At 39.9% G+C, this 23582-nt stretch overlaps 1 protein-coding gene across 1 annotated transcript; it reads left to right on the top strand.

Annotated features, from left to right (window-relative positions):
- Nucleotides 1-380: 380 nt before the first annotated feature.
- Nucleotides 381-21782, top strand: DHRS9 (dehydrogenase/reductase 9). Its single transcript, XM_080669336.1, has 5 exons — nt 381-515; nt 12134-12509; nt 13662-13920; nt 17460-17623; nt 21152-21782. The coding sequence occupies exons 2-5, from the start codon at nt 12191-12193 to the stop codon at nt 21373-21375; spliced, it is 966 nt and encodes a 321-aa protein (XP_080525462.1). The 5' UTR covers nt 381-515; nt 12134-12190; the 3' UTR covers nt 21376-21782.
- The last annotated feature ends 1800 nt before the right edge of the window (nt 21783-23582 follow it).

Here is a 23582-nt window from a genome sequence, read left to right as displayed (position 1 = left end):
AGAGTACTAAATCAGTAAAGGCACAGTAACAGAAAGAAAGGAAGACAAACAACAAACAACCTAGAGATCATGAACAATAATCACAACCCAAGCCTGGTGCCAGGCAGTTTACAAAATGCTTCAATGATATAGTATTTCAGCTGCTGAATTTGGCCAGGTAATTGTCCTCACAGTTAAAGGAATGTTATTGGTCATTTTTAAGTCCCTTCTGAAAGTTGCTTAAGTTAATTTGCTAAAGATACTGTCTTTTGGAAACACATGACCCACAGCTTCTTGGCTTACTTCATCGATAGAAGAAAGACTTAGTCATCATCAAGTGTCACAACCAGGGTGACTCACAGAGTGAGGAGGGAGCCTGACGCTTTCTTACATATGTAGGTACTCAGAGCACCTCCACTTCCAGAGGATCAGCCCAGCCAGAGTGACACAGCTCTTCCTTCCCCAGCACAGACGACAGATCGCAATCAGCCCAGCAAGTCCACAGCTGCTTCCACTCCCAGGTCATCTTTAAAAAGGTAACACATGGCTCAGCTTTGTCATTTATTCCTTCATTGCTCATGTCAACCTTCAAACTGTCTTTGATTACAGAATTAGTCAAGTTGTCTTTCATGTTGTGGTTAACTGTTACTATAAAAAGAAAAAAATTAACATGTTGGGAGGCAGTCCTGTGTCTATCTCACAACAGAAGTGATCTCAGTGTCACCTGGACCTAGCCTTGAGCTCCGCAGTTTCTCCTTGAATATTCTTGAGCTCCCTAGAGTTACAATTAAATTTATGTCTAGTTATTTTCTCAGGGACTATTCAGTACCACCTGTGAAACTGCAATGAGGAGGGGCTCCAAAAAAATAGGACTCTTAGTTGAGTTTCTTACTGGAACAACACATTTGCTTCCAGCTGCAGGGCTGATGTGTATCTATCTGTTATCAGACGTCCATAGACGAATGTGCACACACACACTAAACTGGTGCGAATGCCTGCTGGGTCAGCAGGACTCCCAGTGCACATTGGACTCCTGGATCTCGGGCTGACAGCAATAAACCTGCTTCAGATTTTTCTCTTCATTTTTATAGGATGCTGTGGTTGATGTTTTCACTTGGACTTCTTTTAAAGGAGAAAGTTGGGTTAGTGGTTTTGTTGCTATTTAATCCTGGCAGCCCTTGTTTAAGGCTTTCTGATTCAAACGGTGCTGTGATGCTTTCTCTCCATGGGCTGATTTTAGCAGTTGGGGAAAGAGTTTAAATAAAACACATTGAAATTAAAAATCAGTTTGGGGTTGTACAAATGGCTCTGAAATGTCCTGCTATACTATTTGTTCAAGGATACGGACTATGTTTATCTTAGTATCCTTTGGCATATATTAGGTGCTCTAAAAATATCCTTGGCTAATTGCTGCATAAAATGAAATTGAAATGTTATATCATCTTTGCATTGTATTTTTGAGATTTGAAAACTGTGCCCACTTTTTAGAACAAACCTCAATGTTCAAATGTAAGAAAAAAATTATTATTACATATATTTCAAATGGGGAAAATGGAAATTGGTCTTAAAACTCTTACAACAAATTCCACTTTCCTAAGATATCATCTTTAAAAACTCAGATCTTTTCTTCTGCTTGAAGATAACAGTGATTAAAAGAAATATATTGAATATTTGAACACACTTTCTGCATCTATCTATAGCATTCTCTCTATATTCTAAGCTTTCTTTGAATATAGAAATTATACTTGGTAACTATCAAGTATAATATTTACAATACATAATCTCTTCCAGTTAGCAATTTTTATTTAGTGACCATAAGTAAAGGAACCATGGCTATGACAATAATTCTTAACCTGCTGGTACTGTCAGGAGGCATACTGACAAAGTAATAAGCCTAGGAGGGACTTGGAATAATTAATTAGTAATTATGGGTGTGATGGTGAATATAAGTTAAGAGTTTTGAGAGGAGGCAAAAGAAAATCAGAGGTACTTTTATCCTTAGAACTAAAAATGCCAAGCATAAATCCAGCAGGTCTTCTACACTGAGAGCGGCTGGCACACCTCTGCGCGGAGACTGAATGAGTCTGCAGAGGAAGAACTACCTCTCCGCACCTCACTGTCCCCTCACCCCCACCCCTGCACAAAGGGCACTCAGGGTACCTCGAGCCCCTCTCTCCTGCAGGAAGCAGGATGCAAGGGAAATGTACTGGGTGCAGGAGCTTCTTCATCCCACTGAGTGAGGGATCAACACCATCATCAGTAGCATCATAATCATTATTACTGTTATTTTAATAGATCCTCAAAGGAGCATTTGTTGCTTAATGTAAGCATATTCCATGTAGAATCCCTTGGCTACATCTTAAATTTTTATTTAGATTTCTGGTGCCTAACTTAAACATTTTTTTCCCGCAGAAACATAATTCATTAGTCATTTAGTTTGTGTCATTTGGCCCAAATGTGTGTGTGTGTGTGTGTGTGTGTGTGTGTGTTTAATTATTAAATAAAAATACATCAGAAATCTGTGAAAGGTTACTTGGATTTTAAAAAACACAGAATTTCTTACTTCAATGAAAAGGTCAACCCAAAAATGAATTCCAGTGTAAGTTAACCCAGGTTTACAATATTTAAATGTTCAAGAGACTGACATGTCTAGACTGCTGTCAGTATTAAGAAAGCCTGTGCAAGAAAATCTCAAAAAGAGAGTATTTTAGAAAGCTATTGCTAAATGCTCCCTATTGAATGTAGATAAATAACTTAATTGTTGATTCAAGTTAGGCCACGAATACAATAAATTAAAGGTAAATAAAGATGCTATAAATTCCTCTCAGTGTTGACAGCTTTAGTACTGCTTTCTAAAACAAAGTCCTCTGTGGAGCTATGTGGAAATAAAATCAAGGGGTGTAGAAAGAATTCAATGCTTCGTATAAAAAGTATACTTCATAATGCCATTGAGACATTATTTTCCATTCTTGTGTGTGTCATTTATTTTTAAAGGGCAGAGGAAGATGAATAAAGGAAGTGATATCAAAGGATCTTATTTTAGATGTTCTGCTAGGAAAAGAAAGCCAGAAAGAGAAAGTTAGAAGAAGCAGAAGTGAGCGCGGAGGGCGGACAGCAATCAAGTTGCAATATTTTCCTATATCTGCTGTCAGGTGGTTACTCTTAAGCACTTTGCATGGCAAATGAAAGAGAAAATTACTTCTCCTTTCTCTGTTCCTTTTGCATCTTTGTGGCATGGTAGAGAATTTTAATAAAGTATCTTCATTCTTCCTGTTAACTAATAATGTGTCCATCTCTTTATAGTTCTTCCTTCTCATTTTGTAGTTTAGTTCAGAGATGGAAGCTTTAGTTCTAGCCATTCTCTGGCAAATAACCTTACCTATGATACCTACCCTACTTGGCTCACAGAGCTAGTTTGACAATTAAATGACATAAATATTACTTGAACACTTTTCAAAAATTTTTGAAGTTATCTAATTGGAAGTGTGAATATTATTATTATTATTATTATTAATTATTCCCTGATCATTGGGAGGGCTCAAAGATTAATCCAATTATCACTAATTCTGGGGTTAGAGTGGAAACTTCTTTCTTTCCTTCCTCTCTTTCCTTCCACAGCATGTATTTAGATAATGCCAAGTATCACAAAAGGCACTGGCCATATAGAAAAGTGTACACACTGCCAGACTTCCAGAGTTGGGAATCCAGAGGGGAGCGGAGCAGAGGATGAAAGCGTGATGGTGGAGTAGAATGGCCTAGAGATCAGTTCCAGAAACAGCACTAAAGCTGTATCTTAAGGCAATTAACCTGCATTTCTGAATTTGTTTCCTCATCTATAAAACTGAGATAATTTTATTATAAGGTTTAAATGAGATCAATATTTATAGATCTTAGCAGAGGGCCTAGAACATGGTAAGCTTTCTGTAAATTATAGCCATTTCTATCATTCCTATCTGAAGCGGTCACCTGTAGAGCCCAAGGACCATGGGTTGTCTAGGAGCATATTCTGAACTCTGTAGAGTCAACAGGCCACCCATCTGCAGGGCACCCTCAGAGGAGTCTATAGTGGCCCAAACTCAAAAGCTTCAGCCAGAATGTAGGCTTCACAAATGCAGTGAGTACTAATTTAGTAACTTCTAAATTCAAAAATAGTGTCCTGTGCTAATTTGGTTTTGTTCACTGCTTCCTATCCTCCTGATGGCAAAAGGGCTTTTATTTTAATCCTAGAAATTAATACTTTCAGCAGCAGGATATGAGTAACATTTATAAGTAACAAAACTTTTCTGTAAGGCCATTAAAAAATAAACTCTCATCAATATGGCATTACCAAGGAATTAATGACTGAGTTTCCAGAAAAGTAGTTCTGGATGCTATGAAGTTCTGGACCCCCAAGGTGAGGAAGCTCTAGGCCAGTGGTTCTCAACTTGGGGTGATTTTGACCCCCAGGGCACATGGCAATGTCTGGAGATATTTTTGGTTGTCACAACTAGGCAGAGGGGGCTACTGGCATTGAATGAGTAGAGGTTGAAGGTGCTACTACTAGTAAACATCCTGCAATATACAGGACAAGTAATTTCTAGGCCAAAATATCCAACGTGTTGAGGTTGGGAAACCTGTGCCTAGATATGAGCAGCACATACAGCAGACCCTTCACACAGTGAAAGCCACTGATCCTGACATCACCATAAAGGCCTTCCTGTGTAGCAGGCATTTAGTCATCTTATTTTACCAGGTACTCTCCAAGGTAGCTATTATCTCTATTTATAGATAGGAAAGTAGAGTCTGAGAAATGATAATTTGCCCAAAGACCTTCTGATGATAGAGCAACTGGGACTGAACTTCAGCTCGTCAGATTCTGAGGCCTGAGCTAACCTGCACCAGTGTGTGTGTGTGTGTGTGTGTGTGTGTGTGTGTGTGTGTGCGCATGTGCGTGCATGGTGCCAGTCCTTGCTGCCCAGATTTTTACTAGTGAAGTGGCTAGTGTTTATTTTGGCTTCAGAAAAATCTCCATGGCCATTTCATCAGAGGATGCACACTTAGTACTACACCTGTCCTCAGGCACTGCGGCCTGGGGGCTGCAGATCTGCTTTCTCTTACTTTGTTCCCAAACTTGCCCAGCACCTAGGCTCACAGCCACTGGGTGCTAAGAGAACTGTTACAGACCGAGGTGCTTATTCCCTTGAACCAAGAGATTTGTACCTCTATTTAGCAGTTTTCTGTGAGATAAATTGGAAGATAGAAAAATAAGGAAGCAACCCAAGCAACTAAGGTCAGTGTCCTGAGTCTCTGAATTGCTGGGATTAGGGAGCCATGTGGAGCAGGGTATGGTTGAGGCAGCCCTGTTAGTCATTGTTACTCATTTACTTCTCGGTGCTCAATGAACCAATGGGCCATCAATTGGCTTCTGTGTACAGGTCATGTTCCCAATGACTCTGACCAAGGGCTGCTGCTCAGAGGTGGCATCGTGGCTAAAATACTATTAGAGGTCAAAGATAGTTTTTGGCTGACTTGGTCCAATGACCTAGAGCAGTGGTCGGCAAACTCATTAGTCAACAGAGCCACATATCAACAGTACAATGATTGAAATTTCTTTTGAGAGCCAAATTTTTTAAACTTAAACTTCTTCTAACGCCACTTCTTCAAAATAGACTCACCCAGGCCGTGGTATTTTGTGGAAGAGCCACACTCAAGGGGCCAAAGAGCTGCATGTGGCTCGCAAGCCACAGTTTGCCGACCGAGGTCCTAAAGGAATGTGAACCTTAGGGACTGAGAAAGAACCAGTATTTTTGAACAATAATATTTGAGTTAAGGACAGGCTTTGCAAAACTCTAGGTCAAGTTGGCAGTCCCTTGGATGCAGGCTGCAGGCTGCAGGCTGGGACACTAGCATCTGAAATGAACCTTTGCCCAGAGGTGAACCTCATAAAGACAACGCAATTTCTTTCTCTTTTTTCTTATTGATTGATTGATGACAGAGAGAGAGAGAGAGAGAGAGAGAGAGAGAGAGAGAGAGAGAGAGATCAACTTGTTTTTCCACTCATTTCTGTATTCATTGGTTTCTTTTTTTATGTACCCTAACTGGGGATTAAACCCACAACCTTGGCATATTGGAACAACGTTATAACCAACTGAGCTACCTGACCAGGGCCTGACAACACAATTTAATGTGAGCCCATTTTTAACAACTAAAAAGTTCCTCTCTGTCTTCTTGTTACCAGATAAAAATGGGTTTGGTTAGGTAAGGAGTAGGTTGAGAGGGAGATGGAAAGGATGAGAAGGGAAAGGGAGGGAAAAGAAAAGAAGACAGGAGAAGGAAGGGGAGGGTATGGGAGGGGAGAGGCTGATTGCTTTGGTTTGAGTTTTTATTTTTCTCCAGAAGGTGTGGAGGTAGACTTACCAGAAAGTAGAAGGCAGAAAACTTGGTGCACAAAGTCATTAGATACTGAAGTCCTAGAGTTCTTACCTATTTTGTGCATGAGACACAAAGCAATTCAATGAAGCCTTTTCTTAGAAAAATGTTTTATTTTCCCTTGCCAAATTTTCAACCTTTTATTTTGAAATAATTTAGAACTTATGAAAAGTTCTGCCTAGATTTTCTAAATATTAACATTTAATCACATTTTTATTCTCATTCTTTCTTTATGTAAATATATATGTGTTTTATATGTTTATTTGTGTACATATTCTTATTATTTTCTAAATTGCTTGAGTGTAAATTGAAGATACAGTGCTTTTTAATCTTCATATATTTCAGTGTGTGTTTCCTAAAAAACAGGACACTTTCAAAATAATCATAGTAAATCATCAAAATTGAAAAACTAATATTAATGCAATATTATTTATCAGATCTAGAGATCTCACTCAAATTTCACTAGCTGACCTGATAATGTTCTTTTTGGTGAAAGAAAAACAAAGATTTTCGGTCCAGGATCACATGTTGTATTGGGTTGTCACATCGCTTTAGTCTTCATTTATCTAGAACAGTCCTCAGTCTTTATTTTCCTTCATGACTTTGATGTTTTTGAAGAGTACAGGCTATGCATTAAGTAGAACTGAAAGATATGTCTGTGCATGATTAGCTTCTGGTTATGCATAAATGTGCTCTGCTTCCTTTTCAATGTGGCATCTGGAACAGTTCTAAGTCTTTCTTTTTTTAAAAAAATAATAATACAAAGTTCATTATTAGAGATCAGAATAAAGGAGGTGAAGTGGAAGCCATGCTCTTGAGAAGCTGCCGTGTTAAGACACGGTGGCTTTGCAGGCCGCTTTATGAGCTCCTGCCTCATGGTCATGGCGGTAGCAGTTTCTCAACTTCCCTGCAAGCTGCAGCTTCTCCATGCTCCAGGGCTTCAGGCTGACATCACTAGTAACTGTTCCTGATCTCTCAGCTTCATCCTTCCAGGCCTTCACTCCCCCACAACCACTGTAATCATGAAATCCCTGATTCCCATATTACACTTCTTGTTTCTATAATTGTTATAGTGACTCTCGTTTTACGATCACACTCAGACTGATACAGCTGTATTCCTATCTTTCTTTGCCTTCATGACTTAGAGGGTTTTGAAGAGTGTGCCATACCAGGAGGCACATGACCTTGGTTTGTCCCATAACCAGTAGTATTAATTTTTATTTCATATGTAGAGATTTTAAGGAATTTTTATATTTATAAATTCAACTAGTGTAGTGTTTTGCTTAAGTGTGACCTTGATAAATAATCTTTGAATAACCCAATATTGACTGTGTTCCCTGAATGGAATCTGTAGGCTTCATTGCAATTCAAATCCCATGGAAATTATTTGAAAAAGGCAAATGCCCCTGGGGTTTAATGTCTCCTAGAGCAGAGAGTGGAGACTCTGTGTTGTCATGTTTTCCAGGGGCAAGCATAAGGGGAGTAACAGTAAAACAATGGCTTACCTTTGTGAAACCTTCTACACTGCACTTTTACATGTAAGTTGATTCAGGTGGTTGTCTGTTGGATTTCTCCACTGTAAAATTACTATTACTCTTTTTTTTTAAGTTAGTATGCATCTTATGGGGAGATTCTTTCAAATTCTATAATTATTTTTTTCTCATCAGAGTTTCACCCACTAGTTTTAGCATCCATTGAACATTCTTGCCTGAAAAAAAATGGTGGTTTTCTAATTCCATCTTTCTTTTTACATTTATTAATTGGAATATTAGTTCTTCTGTAAAATGAGGCAAATAATGTGCCCCGTCTAACTCACAAGGTTGTTGAGAGGATCAAATAAGTTCAACGTAAACATTCAGTGTAGAAAGCTTCAGAAAGGTAAGCCATTGCTTTTTTTGTTTCTCCCCTTATGCTTTTGTCTGGCAAAACAGGACAATACAAAAAGTATCACTCTCTGCTCCAGGACACATTAACCTGTGTGAGCATTTGCCTTTTTCAAATAATTTCCATGGGATTTGAATTGCAATGAAGCCTACAGATTCCATTCAGGAAATATTCAATACTATATTTAGTTATTCGATAATTATTTACCAAAGCCAGACTTAAGCAAAACACTACACTAGTTGAATTTATAAATATAAAATTTCTTTAAAATGTCTACGTATATAATTTTAGTTACACCCCCACCCCCAGATTATACATTTTAATGTATTTATATATTTGAGAAGGGGAAATCCTGCTACGTGGACAGTGATTTGCAACAAATCAGTAACTCCTACACAGGAAAGATTTGGGGAAACTACACCAAATTATTAAGTCAGTATAGTCTAAACACTGGACTGCTTTAGAAATAATCATAGCCATACCACAAGAATCAACTAGTTTGCCCAAACCTACCTTTTTGTTGTAGTTGTTAATCCTCACCATTGGAGATTTTTCCATTGATTTTTAGAGAGAGTGAAGGGGAAGGGGAGAGACAGAGAGAAATATCCATGTGAGAGAGACGCATTGATTGGTTGCCTCCCGCACACACTGCAACCAAGGTACATTCCCTTGACTGGAATCAAACCTGGGACCCTTCAATCCACAGGCCGATGCTCTATCCACTGAGCAAAACCAGCTAGGACCAAACCTACCATCCTATATAATAGATAATATGCTAATTAGACCAAACAGCAGAATGATCATGTGGACAACTGTCCGGACCCAGGCTGCGAGGGCCACAGCAGCCGTGGCTGCGAGGGCCAAGCCCCTTGCATGAATTTCGTGCATTGGGCCTCTAGTCCATATATATATATATATATATATATATATATATATATATATATATATATATATATAAAGCCAGCAACCAGAATGCCATAACAACCAAAACGACTGGTTGCTATAATGCCCACTGCAGCCAGCAAACCAGCTAGTCAGTGGGTGGGGCCAGAGGCCAACCTCCTGCTGCCCTTCCCCCCACCCAGCCCCACCCCAGATCAGCGTCCCCCAACCCTAATCAGGGGCAGGGCCGTCCAGCCAACTGCCTGCGGCCCCTCCCCCCAGCCAGTCCCGCCCCTGATGGGCCTGCCACTCCCATCAGGGGCAGGGCCACCTGGCCAAGCACCCATGGCCCCTCCCCCAGGCTTCTGGCCCCTGATCGGGCCGCCCACCTTATTTGGGGGTGGGACCAGCCAGCCCACTGCCCACAGCCCCTCCCCACAGCCAGCCCCACCCCCAATCAGCCCCCCCACACCAATCAGGTGTGGGGCTAGCCAGCCAACCTCCTTCAGCCCCTCCACCGGCCACTGATCCCTGATTGGCCCCCCCACCCCATCTGAGGGCAGGGCCAGCCAGCCCACCACCCACAGACCCTCCCCACAGCCAGCCCCGCCCCCAATCGGGCCCCCACCCCATTGGGGGCGGTGCCCTTCAGCCAATTGCCCACAGCCCCTCCCCCAAGCTGGCCCAGCCCTGATTGAGCCCTGATCAGGGTGGACCAGCTGGCCAACTTCCCGCTGTCCCCTCCTTCTGACACACCCTGCCCTGATCTGCCCCAATTGGGGCTGGACCAGCTGGACCCCACCCATGCAACGAATTCATGCACTGGGCCTCTAGAATGTTAATATTTACCTCTGACTAATTTTTATCAATTAACAGTTTTTTTATTCTTTCTTTCTTTAGCTGTAAATCTTTTGTCAGGGGGAAAAAGTGAAAGCAGAACGTAAAATTTCCTTGAGAAGTTTAGAAGATATATTACATTGAGTTATCTTTTATCTGAAATGATCCGTTCCTTATAAAGCAGTAGAAATAAAATAGTCTGTATGTGTGCACATAAGTGTGTGTATGTTTAATTTTATCTCTCTGTGTGTGTTTAAGATCTTTATTTTGGGGAGAATATTTATATACAAAGGAAAAAAACTAGGAAAAAACCCACAAAATATTAAGAGTCAAATGTGATAATCATTACTTTCTTTTTTTTTCTGCATTTGCTAAATATTTTTTACCATGAGCACAAGTCACTTTTATAAGCTATAAAAAAGAGCAATTTTAAAAAAATGATTCAAAGGAAAAGCTAGAATATATATATATAATCATATTAAATATTATTATATTTAATATAGATATTAAAAAGCCCAAACAAAATTTATAAAATTTCTTGGCCTTGCAAGTACTTTTTGAACACAGTGTCTGTGAGCAGCCATGATTCCAGAAGCATCTATGAACTCTGAACTTGAACTCAGGGCCTATCTATCCATTGTCCTCTATGAGGTACTTAAGGCCTCTCTTGAGTCTAAGGGTGTTTCCAGGTCAAGGATAAAGGTGTGTGTGTGGACCTACGGCAAAGTGAGGAAACTTTCTGAGGCTCCATGGGGGAAGGAATAAGTTCTTTCTCACATGGGATGTTCTCTGTGGCCTCTCTTCCTTCCATAAGCAGAGAAAGCCAATACAGGCCATGGGCTGCTCCTATGTGGGGTGGGACCTGATAATCTTCCTTTGGGCTGCTTTATAGCTATGAGGTAGGAGGCCTGGACTGCCTTGATGCACAGACCTGAGGCAAGTAGGCAAAGCCCTACTGTTCTTATTCATTTCCTCCTACCAGATGGCTTGCTCTTCCCCAGACATCATTATCCACAGTAAAAGTAATAGGGTTGCTGTCTTTGTAAATAACACTGTATTGTATATAGAACTTTATATCCTAAGATAGTCTGAGATATTTTCCTGTGATAGTTTTGATATTATACTTCCAAATTAATATTATACTTGTTTTTAATGATACAATGCCTCATTCATCCACAGCTATTATTTTACTAGAGGCCTGTGCATGAAACTCGTGCAAGGGGCTTGGCCCTTGCAGCCCCGGCTTCATCTGGGAGGTCGCCTGGAAGGTCGTTTGGCTGTTCGGTCTAATTAGCATATTACACTTTTATTATTATAGATAGACAAACCCTGTACAATATTTAGTGGACCTTTTAAGGTGGCATATACATTTAAATGGTCAAGACTATAAAATTCCTATAGTACTGTTTCTTTAACATTTATTCTTAACCTAAAAATAATTGTGAGAATTCTGAATTGCTACAGTAAGTGTTCATGAAATAATAAAATTTTCTTTAAAAAAAATTTTAAAGTGATTTATGCTCAAGGGAAATGCAGATACAGACTTCTTTCTGCCTAATTTATTTTAGGCCCGAGGTTGTCTCCAGTCCTGACAAAAATTAGTTTTCCAGGTCAGTCTCTTGCATCTATGGTCAAAGCCTCACAGTTTTAAAGTATGAATTGGCTCGGCTTTGTCCTCTGAACATGTGATCTTTTTTCTCCCAGGAAGCTGGAATCCAGAGAGGTCAGAATCTGAGGATTACTGATTCTGGTTTGGGATTCTGTGCCCTTGGCCATCATCTCTCTTTCAATCTCTTCCTATTCATCTCACCCTTTCTCGGTGAACTCATTGGTGGCCTTGCACTTCAACACTGTCTGCACTGAGTTGTCTCAGAGTTCTCTCTCTCTCTCTCTCTCTCTCTCTCTCTCTCTCTCTCTCTCTCTCTCTCTCTCCCACTTACTTTTTCTTACTATTACTTGGTTAATTTTTGCATTACTTTAGAGAAGTGGTTTAGCACCTAAATGGCCATTTTCCTAACCAAATGAGTTATTTTTTAAACTATTTATCCACTCAAATGTATTAAAATACCTCAAGTTCATCAGTCCTGGGTCTGATGCTTTGATGGTCCTAATTTGAATTTTCTTTCTAATTTTGTGCACTCAGGACAACATCTTATTTTATTATTCAAGAAAGAAGTAATCTTGTGTATACAGGAAAACAATGTTCTTATGGGTGTTAGCCCTCCTCATCCTTTGTGGTTTTCTATGGAACTATACTAGTACAAGACAACCAAAGATTGCAGACATCACTGATAAGTATATTTTCATTACGGGGTGTGACTCGGGCTTTGGAAACTTGGCGGCCAGGACTTTTGATAAAAAAGGATTTCGTGTGATTGCTGCCTGTCTGACTGAAGTGGGCTCAACAGCATTAAAGGCGGAAACCTCCGAGAGGCTTCACACTGTGCTTCTGGACGTGACTGACCCAGAGAATGTCAAGAGGACTGCCCAGTGGGTGAAAGACCACGTTGGAGAAAAAGGTGAATGACTTGGGGCTGGGAAGAATGGAAGGGGTGTTGCAAAGTAACTAAAGCTAGTAAAATGTGCTTGGATAGTAAATGGCCTTTCAAGAAAATGTCTCTTAAATGCCCGCTGTACACTGGAGAAGATTGGAGAAATCTTAGGATAGCCTTTAATGGTGTACATGAGAAACACAGCTCAAGTTATCCTCAGTCTTAAGACCCACTGGTGAATTTAGAACTGAAATGGACATTGAACTTTTCCTGGCCTTCTCTAGTGAAATGCTACTCTAGCCACATATACAGCAAAGGAACTTGGGGTTAAAATCTACAGGAGAATATGGGAACAATCCCCAAATTGTCATCTGGATACCTGAAATCTTCTTCCCACTGCAAAATGGTTCCAGAGCTTATACATTTTCAATGGCCAACGTAGAAAATGGCCTCAGAATTTCAGTATAGGTGTCTTTGATAGTCATGGTAGAGTAGTGAGCCATTGGGCCTCATTCTGCTAAAATGGCAGCATTCTGAACTCGAGGACTTTTATTAGCTTGAATGAAGTTTGAAATATTCTCATGGATGAAGATATTTAATGGGTCCACAAAGGAAAAAAACACACACAAATGTTTTTCTCTATCACATCTTCATCATATAGTTGAGAGTCTATTCCTCAAAACCAATGCTTTGATAGACTCCACATAATTTTTAAAGCTTGAATTCCAAACACCTTTGCATATAATAAATGTTTCCCAACATAAATAAGCCAAGTGAATGATGGGATATTTTACCAAAAAATAAATGTGAAATAGATGGATGTTGTTCTTCAGCCACATAAACAGTTTATCAATATGCTCTGGCCTTTCCTTCTAGAAAGGTAGAAAAATAGACCAATTTACTCTATATCTGAGATTAAAAAGCAAAAGTCCCACTGAGTGTCAGCAGTTGACATTCAAAACCAGAAAATAGAATAACTGTGATACTGGCTTCCAGTAACAGAAGTTCAACTATTTCAATTCAGCCTCCCACCCTTTTGCTGTCACTTCCCAAAAACGGTAGAGTATTTCAAAGCAAGAGTATGACTAGGGGAGGAAATGGCACCATTGTGAAAAGCAGAGGCTATATTTCCATTAAGGATGCTTCTACCACATCTCCTTTCCTTCCTCTCTGTTCTAGGGCTCTGGGGTCTGATCAATAATGCTGGTGTTCTTGGCGTGCTGGCTCCAACCGACTGGCTGACAGTGAAGGACTACAGAGAACCCGTAGAAGTGAACCTGTTCGGACTCATCGATGTGACCTTAAATATGCTTCCCTTGGTCAAAAAAGCTCGAGGGAGGGTCATCAATGTCTCCAGCATCGGGGGTCGTCTTGCATTTGGTGGAGGAGGCTATACACCATCCAAATACGCAGTAGAAGCCTTCAATGACAGTTTAAGGTAAAGCAAATACTATGTTAAGAAATAATAGCGGCTAACATTTATTGAATGTTTATTATGTACCAGACATTCTATTTAGTGCTTTAAATTATTCCCAATATATAGCTTATCACAAGCATGTCAAACTCAAAGGCTAACATGGGCCAAGTAAACAAGGTTTAAGTTTATGTGGTTTGCAAAAAGAAAGTAGGTTTTTTTCAATAGAGACATGCTGAATACAAAGGGCTGAAATAAATTAGTAATCATTAACATAAAATAATATAACATTTTAATAAAAATTAATATTTTCTTGAGCATTAGCTTGCCAGACACTGAATAACTGCACAAATTAATAAGTGTAACCCAAATAAACCTATTTTTCTTGTTCTCCGAAAGTGAAATATTTCCTGTTGCGCACACCAAACAAGTCAGTCCAAGACTAATGACGTGGCCATTGGCTGCTAAAATATTCGCTGCCAGTATTAGTGGAGAGAAATGGTGCGCCTGCGCGTAAGCGCGTAAGAGAAATGAATGCAACACAGTTATAGTAATGAGTCATTAGCGAACGTTGTAGTTCATTATTAATAATTATGTATAACAGGATATTGTAAAAATAGGTAAGTTATAAAATTTTTATTAAAACGTTTCTTACATACCATTATATTGGCTGGGCCACAAAAATATTCATTGTGGGCCACATGGGGCCCACAGGCCACGAGTTTGACATGGTTGGCTTATCACATCATTTTGTTATGTGTTATCAGAGAAACCCTGAGTTCAAAACAAAGTACCAATTTAAAAAATAAATGCCCTAACTCAGTGCCCCAAGCATGGATTTCTTTGGGTTTATAATGATTGAGATTTACTGGGCTTCTTGAATCTGTAGGTTTATGTATTTTGCCAATTTGGGGAGTTTTCAGCTATTAATTTTTTAAAACTTTTGTTTTGTAATCCAGTCTTTCTTCTCCTTCTAAGTCTCTGTAACACAAACATTAGAACTTTTGGGTTGTCCCACAGATCCCTAATGTCCTTTTGACTTTTTCCATTGTTTTTCTCTCTGCTGTTCAGATATTTCTAATGATCTATCTTTAAGTGCACTGACTTTCCTTCATTTCCATTCTGCTATTGAGCCCAACAAATAAGTATTTTTCTAGTGGTTCAGTGGCACTTCAAAACATGGTCTTCTTCTCTCCCTCGCCTACTAACATCTGCATTTTAGAGCTGTTAAATAGCTGCTCCATGCATTCTGTCCAGGTTTTGTAGCTGCATTCAGTGGGAGAGATGGGGGAAGTAATCTATCTTACTTGGAACCAGAAGCTGTCACTTTCAGTTCAAAGCCCCTAAGTTGCAAGAAGTTGTATCAATTAAGTTTCTGGTAGGAAATGGAGGCACATTAAAACTGGGTAAATGGAGCAGAGTTTACTTCAAGGATTATTGGCAAGCATGGGAGTCATATAGTGAAATCCCAAAGGGTAGTGTAATATCCAATGAATTAATGACAGCCAAGGCATCTCTACCCACAAGACTGAAGGGAGAAGAAAGGGCAGTTTCCAAAACCTGGATGCATAGAGGCGGTCACCTTCAGTTGCGGGATAAAATTAACCAGTGTCAACATCACAGGAGTAGTAACTAGCCCAACCTCTTCCCATTGCTTCCTCTGATCTTCCTCTGGTGCTCCCAATTGACTGAACCAAACAGAAGCTAAAATATAGTTAATACAGGCAGGCCTCCGAGCGTGGAGTGCAGACACAGGAGTGGAGAGGACTAGTGGAGCAAGTGGAAAGTATCCAGTTGAGTGTGCTATAATAGGCAAGAGAAAAGATGAAATTACATACAGTCTTTTCTTCAGTTCAACCATTTATCTATTCAACTAGTTGCAGGTACATGTTAGAGTTATGATCTACATCATGGATCTAAGTGTAGCTTACTAATAAAAGGTTAGATTATTCTACAGAGATTAATAGAGAGAGCAACTCCATTTTGCCATTTGATTAGGTTGCCAGGTTTGATTCTTCCAGGAAATAAACACACAAGACAATGTCAGAACAATGCTTCTTCAATGTTAATGTGCATATGAATCGCCTTGAACTTTTCAAAATGCAGGTTCTGATTCAGTGGGTCTGGGGTGGGTCCTGGGTTTCTGCATTTATAACAAGCACCCAAGTGCTACCCATGGTTGAGAGATTACACTTTGAGTAGCAAGGCCATGGAGACCTCCATTAGTCTGCTTGATTGCCCTTTAGTTCCACTCTCTCAGCAACAGTGTCATAATAAAATGTTAGTACACTTAGAGACATACTTAATTTTAAAAAGATATTTCAACTGAAGGGTTTGTGGGATTGCAACGCAGCTGTGCTATGCCTGAAATTAATCAGTAGAGAGTGTTTATGTGTTTCTAAGTCGTGTAACTAGTATTGGAAATGGTGTTGTGCGTGCAGACCACAGTCCAGTGGCAGCTCCAGGAGGGTTTGGGGGCAGTTGTCCTATTGGGAAAGGGTTGGGGCTCTTTAAAGCTGTATTTGCTCAGCAACATACTGGTTTCCTACTAGTTTTACTCACCTGGTAAGGTTAGTTGGATGACTTAAAGCCATTTGTCCCTCAAGGATGTTATTTTTATGAGTGGATGGGGAGGACATTCTTCCCATACACCCCTGTAGCACTGTCCCTTTCCAAACCCAAAGGAGATCAGAAGATAGGCGAGAAAAATACAATCAGGTTGAAAAATATCTTTTTTATTTCAATGCAAGCAACATACCCTTCAAACAATTTAAAATAAGCTAATTTGCATTTTTGTAAAAGATACTTCAAACTAAACAATAGGTGTGTTGCTAGAAAGCGAAATGTAAGATCAATTAAATCGCATTTTGAGGTTATTGGTAAAGTTCTTAGTAAGTCTTAAGGTTGATAGAGTCTTTTGTAAAATGAATAATTACTTCCTCATATACTCCTGATAGAAATATAAATTAAATATAGGAAATAATTATTCACATAATGGTTTGCTATACATTGGGTTGCTTTAAAGAAACGAGGACCATGATTTTGCCAAAACCCTGTTGCCTGGTAAATGCATAGGTTTATGTTTTCTGCAGTGAGATGATGAAAGAGCTTGCTGAGTTGCCTAAGGAACAGGTTAGTCAACTCATATTGTGTCCCTCGGCATATCCTCATTCATGCTGCAGTTTCCTCACGTTCCTAGAATGGAGGTAAACTTGTCCAGCCAGAGCAGTCATCAGTCAATTTCACCATAAAGTACCCTACATACTGAAAATAAACCTGTCCTCAGCCCAAATGCTTGTCAATTCAATGAGAGGAGGCTCAGGGGGAACACTGGGCTGGGGGTGGGTCTATCCAGGTCCCTGTCCTGTTCTGTCACTAAACCAGCCCTCACTTCACCACCCTGACCTTCAGATCTGCAAACTGAGAGGGTAGAATAAGATGCTCCTTTCCAATGCACCTGATTCTGTGACCCTGTGAAAAGTTTCACAAGAAAATGTCACAAACATTTTCCAAATGAACCTCCACTAAACATCATCAATGGTTTGGTGGTTTTTTTTACACAGACGGGACATGAAAGCTTTTGGTGTGCACGTCTCTTGCATCGAACCAGGATTATTCAAAACAGGATTATCAGATCCAGTAAAGACTGCTGAGAAGAAATTTGCCATTTGGAAGGACCTGTCTCCAGATATCAAACACCAATACGGAGAAGGTTACATTGAAAAATGTGAGTTTTGAGGATGGACCCAGGGTCCTCTGGGATTCACTGTCCTATGCAGGAGACTCAAAAATATATTAAAAAATGAGGTTCTCATAGTAATAGGGATCTTAAATATGGATCAGGTATTCCTACTAATTCCAGTGTCATCTCTTGCTCCTCTGAGCATTTACTAAGTGCCAAGTTCTATACTGAGCACTTTATAAATTATGTGTATCATTTACCCTGCAAAAAACAAACAAACACGAAAGCACTATAGGAATAGTAAGCAGAGGCTTGGGAAGGTGAAATGGCCTACCCAAGGCAATACAACTCGTCCTGGTCTTCACCTCTACACAAAACTCCTCTACCTATCAATCATTCAACATTGTTCCAGGATTTATGGAGGTTCCAAAATATAAAGACTTCGATTCTTACCCTTAACTAGCTTATAATCTAGTTGAAAACAAAAAGTAACCAAAAAAGACTATAAAACAATGAGACTGTACAGCATGAAGAAAATCAATTCTTTACATCTTAGACATAACCCAATAGTCCAGAAGGGTGCTAGATGGTGTGGTCTCTAATTGCCCAAGGAATTCAGACCAAGAAAAAAAAATGCTGGCTAAGAAACCTTTATGGGACAGGTCAGGTTTGAATAAAGCCTAAAGTATTCAAGGAATTATTTGGGTAAAAACTTTCTGGAGCAGGAATGCCTGGGGAGTGGAGATAGAAGAAGTAAGTAAGTCCAGAGATTGAGTCAGGGATGGAGGAATAATAATAAAGATTAGATATGATGATTAACATATAGTGAACATTTACTGTGTACTTGTCCCCACTATAAGAGCTTTACATGAGCTTTCATTTAAAATGCTTAAATAAAAAGTAAATAAATAAAATGCCCAAATAATACGTATGAAATAGATACCACCTTAATGTTATAGAAACAGAGAAGTATGTTGCCCAAAGTTGCCGAGTTGTAAGTGGAAGTACTAGATTTGAACACAGGTAGCCTACCTTTGCACCATACTATAATGTCAACAGGCATTAAGGAGCTGGTCGAAGTTCCTGTATCAGGATTGCACCTCCACCTCAAATTTCCTGGCCCTGCCCCACCTAACTTTGTGTCACTCTACTCCTCCAAGCTGTAATCTAGCCTCTTCATCAATGGGCTTGGTAAGACAGCCAACTGTGGTAAGGTTCAAGGCCAGTAGTTCACAAGGTGGAGCAAAGACCAAGGCAGATCCACCTAGGGAGGTTTTTAGAATGACTGACTCCCTCAACCACCCCACCCACTATACATACACACATACACACACACGCCCACACAGATGCAAACATATACACATATACAGGGTGTCCCCAAAAATGAAAATGCACTTTTAATTATTATAAAGTCAGTGTTTATTAACATACAGTTCATTTTCAAAATTTAAAATAATCTGCAGAAATGAATAATTTTTTTTGTCAATGCCTGTTTTCATACTAATGACCATTCTGATCCAGGCATCACTGATAACTCGAAGCAATGGAATGGAAAACATCAAGAACCTTTTTGTTCAGTATTTATGTGCCTTTGATTCTTCGACTGTTGCCTTGATTCTTCGACAGTTTTGTACCATAAACTTTATCTTTTATGTATCCCCATAAAGAAAAAAGTCTAGCAGAACTTTAGGATATATTTTCTTTGTTCAAAGTTTAGTCTGGCTTCACCCATTATTTCAAATCAGTTAATACTGAAAAGGAGTGAAAATTAAGTGAATTATCAGCTGTATATATATATACATATATATATATATGTGCATATATATATGCACATCTTTGGGGGACACCCTAAATACCAACTATAACTTCTGGTCTGAAAACCTCCCAGTGCTGACATGTCACTATAGATTTAAGCCCACTGCCAATAAATACTATTCCTCATTCACCAACTCTGAAGGTTCTAAGTAGATTCAGAAAAAAAAAAACACTCTTTTAAAAGTGTTCTCTCTACTTGATACTAACATTGATACTTTATAAATGTTTATGAGTATATCACCAACTTCCATCTCAAAATTATGTTTGCACTAGCCCCTGGTTCAAATGTCCTGTCTCAGAAGTACTGCATGGCTTGGGCCCAATGTTACACTGGTTGCTCTTTTTAGAGATTTCAAGTCAGGATTTGGAGACCAGCCAGACTCACTGTTCCGAAGCAGAACACAAATTTAAGATCACCTTTCTTCGTTTCCCAGGCTGGAGTAATGGGAATTTAAAATAACCACTAAGGCTTATTAGGTACCCTCATTTAGACTCTTTGATCAACTTGTGGCTACTAGGGCCTGAAGTTGAAAGGAAGATTTAAAAAATAGATTTCTTTTGAAAAGACACAACTCAGGTATGTTTTTTTTCTTTTAAAATATTTTTATTATTTCAGAGAGGGAGAGAGGAACATCAATGATGAGAAAGAATAATCAATCAGCTGCCTCCTGCAGGCCCGGCTGACGACTGAACCCGCAACCTGGGCATGTGCCCTTGACTGGAATTGAACCTGGGACCCTTCGGTCCTTCGGCCAATGCTCTATCCACTAAGCCAAACCAGCCAGGACCTCAGGTATGTTTTAAGAGCACAGGAAGCCCTAGCTGGTTTTGCTCAATGGATAAAGCATCAACACACAGACTAAAGGGTCCTGGGTTTGATTCTGTTCAGTTGAAGGCTCGATCCCTGGCCCAGGATGCATGTGCGAGGCAACCAATCCATATGTCTCTCTTACATCGATGTTCCCCTCTCTACCTCTCCCCTTCCCTTCCACTCTTTCTACAAATCAATGGAAAAATATCCTTGAGTGAGGATTAACAACAACAACAACAACAACAAAAAGAACACAGGAGGAATGTTCCAAGTCATTACCAATCCCTTGATGACACACCAGTCTCTTCAAAAGTATCTTAGCTCATTACTCAAACACTTCGCTTACCTGAGGAGCAGGGTCTCTTCAGCTTCCTGAGTCAGGGCTTTGGAGTGATGATTCTCTCTTTATTCACTGGATTATAGAGGCACATGACACATGAGTGCATGCACACACATGCTTAAGTGCACATGCATTCCCACATTTCCTGTAAACAAAGTACTCCCTCAAAACAAACCTAAAATCAAACCCATAACTCCCTGGGCTCAGGAGCCTCATATACTTTATGAAGCTTGTTTCCCTCATTGCTTTAAAGTAGTGCCTCTCCAAGTTTGGTCTCTGGACCAGTGTCATCAGCATCACCTGGAAACTTGATAGAAATGCAAATTCTTGGGCCCCACCTTACACCTGCTGAAGGTGGGACCCACCAATCTGGGCCTTAACAAGCCCTCTAGGAAATTCTGCTATCCACTCAATTTTGAGAGCCAGCAGTCTAGAGAAAGCATTGCTGCATTATTTTCTGATAAATAGATAGAAACCCATCACAATGGGCTCGATTATATGGCAATTTCAAAATTCCCACTAATGCATCTTTCCCTTTGTACCCTTACTTCTACAGACTCCTTTTCCCTTTCGCCAAAGAGTAAATACACTTTTTCTCTTTTTACAGGTATGGACAAACTGAGGGGTACTGTATCCTTTGTGAACGTGGACCTCTCCCTGGTGGTGGAGTGCATGGACCATGCTCTCACAAGTCTCTTCCCTAAGACCCGTTATGCTGCTGGAAAAGATGCCAAGACTTTCTGGATACCTCTGTCTCACATGCCAACAGTGTTGCAAGACTTTTTATTGTTGAAACAGAAAGTAGAGCTGGCTAATCCCAAGGCAGTGTGACTCAGCTAACCACAAATGTCTGCTGCGGGCTATGAGTTTGGCTGATATCAAGGACATACCTCCTTTTTAATTTTATTCCTTACCTAGTCCAACCTGGACTCATTTAGATCATGCTTCTTTTGATAAATGAGGAGATCCCACCATCCCTGGTGATGTCCCAGAGTCCCTTCTCAAGGCTTCCTTGAAAAGAAGGGCAGGGATGGTATATCACAAAGAAGGGCAGGAATGGTACCTCCCCAATATTTAGGCTTTGCCTGTTTGGTCTGATGTAAGAGAAATTAAAAGGTTTCCCCATCCAAAATGATCTCTACCGCAGCTTAACCTATACTCCCCACTCCCATTCCTGAATGTTTAATATATGTCCCTTATCAAAATGTTCAGAGATAAAGAGACTATTTCATAAGTGGGTTAGATGTGTTCTGTTATCTTACTGAGAATAATACTCTGAAGGACTGGAACTCCGTTCTGTAAGCTTTGATGGGGCAGGAGAAGAAGGATTATGAAGTGTTACGTGACTGGTATAAGCTAAAGGGCAGTAGACAAACACTAGGGAGGTCTGGAAGTAGGAGGGAAGGAAAAGGAATAGAGGACTGAAAAACAGAAATGGGTATAAAAGTGGAGTCAGGGAGATTCCAAGGTAAGCCTTCCTATCCTAGAGGGGAATAGGGAGGATGAACAGCCCATTCAAGGCCACCGTGAGCACCGATGCACACACAGCTGTCTGGAAGAGAAGTGGTAACAACAGAGAACCAACCATTTCAAAAAGAACAAAAATGTAGGGAATATGTATGTTTATTCTGGTGATTGTAAATAGAACAAGACTAAAGATACCTGATGTAATTTACACCTGAGGTGGTTGGAAATCTGCATTTGAATGGTCTCTGAAGCCCCATGAACATATACAACTAAATTAATGACTCTTTTTATAGCTACAGTGTGAGCAGCTCTGCTCCTTGCTCATATTTATGGTTCTGAATTGGATTGACCCTAGACCCACACACCATCCAAAAAAATGGTTCTCTAAATGGATGCTTCCCCAGATCCTAATATCCATATCACTCACAAAGTTTTGCTGAACGTATACATAGAAATGCATGAAATGTCAGAATTCAACATTTGTTGCAGAATCATATAGAGTGAAAGAGCCAGAGAAATTATCTAACACACACACACACACACACACACACACACACACACACCACTTATTATGAAGAGAATATTTAAATCTGCAGCTTAAAATCATGACCATTTAAATATATCAGTAATTCTGTCTATTATCATTTACCTTCTGGACACATCTGCCTATGACGCAATGTCCTCCTTTCAAGTGTACAACATATCTATGACTTTGAAAAATCAAATTACCAATGGTATCAGCCCACCTGGATACATATGTCATGATTTTGAAGGAAGATATACTCATCATTTTTGCATGAAAATGAAGAAAAACACAGCAAGATCAGGTAGAAGAATTCTCAGGCAAAGTTAGCTAACCTATTGTCACTACCTACCTGTGAAGTCATCCCCAGCTTGGCCCTGGCCCAAAAGACAGTTCATCTGTTTATCTCTGAAATCTTCTGATTACATTAACCACCTATGGGTTAGGCGACCCATTGAAGTTCATCAATGTTGTTTGCTGGGGCTCCTTCTCACCTTGAATTCCCAGACTTTGGCTTCATTTTACTGCTTTAAAAATGTCTGGCCTGCTGCTCTCTGACCTTCCAGGGCTCCAGGGCTGCCAAGACTTTTAGAACCTGAGAGATCCTGCTTTGCTGAATTTCAACCATTCTAGTCCTGTTTGGGGGCCTACCTAATAGTGTTATATCCTTTGTTTTGCCTGGACCTGCTTTCTTTGTTCATTTCTCCCAGTAGTTACAATTGGTAACTCCCTGTTTCATCTAACCAAAGAAAAGTTCTACTTAAATGAAAGCTTCCAAATATGATAGCACCTCAAAATAAAACCAAATATTTTCACCCAACAACTTTCAAAGCTTTTAAAACTAAATGAGCCCTAACTGGTTTGGCTTAGTGGATAGAGCGTTGGCCTGCAAACTGAAAGGTCCCAGGTTCGATTCCAGTCAAGGGCATGTACCTTGGTTGCGGGCACATCCCCAGTAGGAGGTGTGCAGGAGGCAGCTGATCAATGTTTCTCTCTCATCGATGTTTCTAACTATCTCTCTCCCTTCCTCTCTGTAAAAAATCAATAA

The sequence above is a fragment of the Plecotus auritus genome (assembly GCF_963455305.1).
Source record: "Plecotus auritus genome assembly, chromosome: 5".
Classification (NCBI taxonomy): Eukaryota; Metazoa; Chordata; class Mammalia; order Chiroptera; family Vespertilionidae; genus Plecotus; species Plecotus auritus.
The sequence above is the reverse complement of the archived record's forward strand: the minus strand, read 5'-3'. Positions and strand labels throughout refer to the sequence as shown.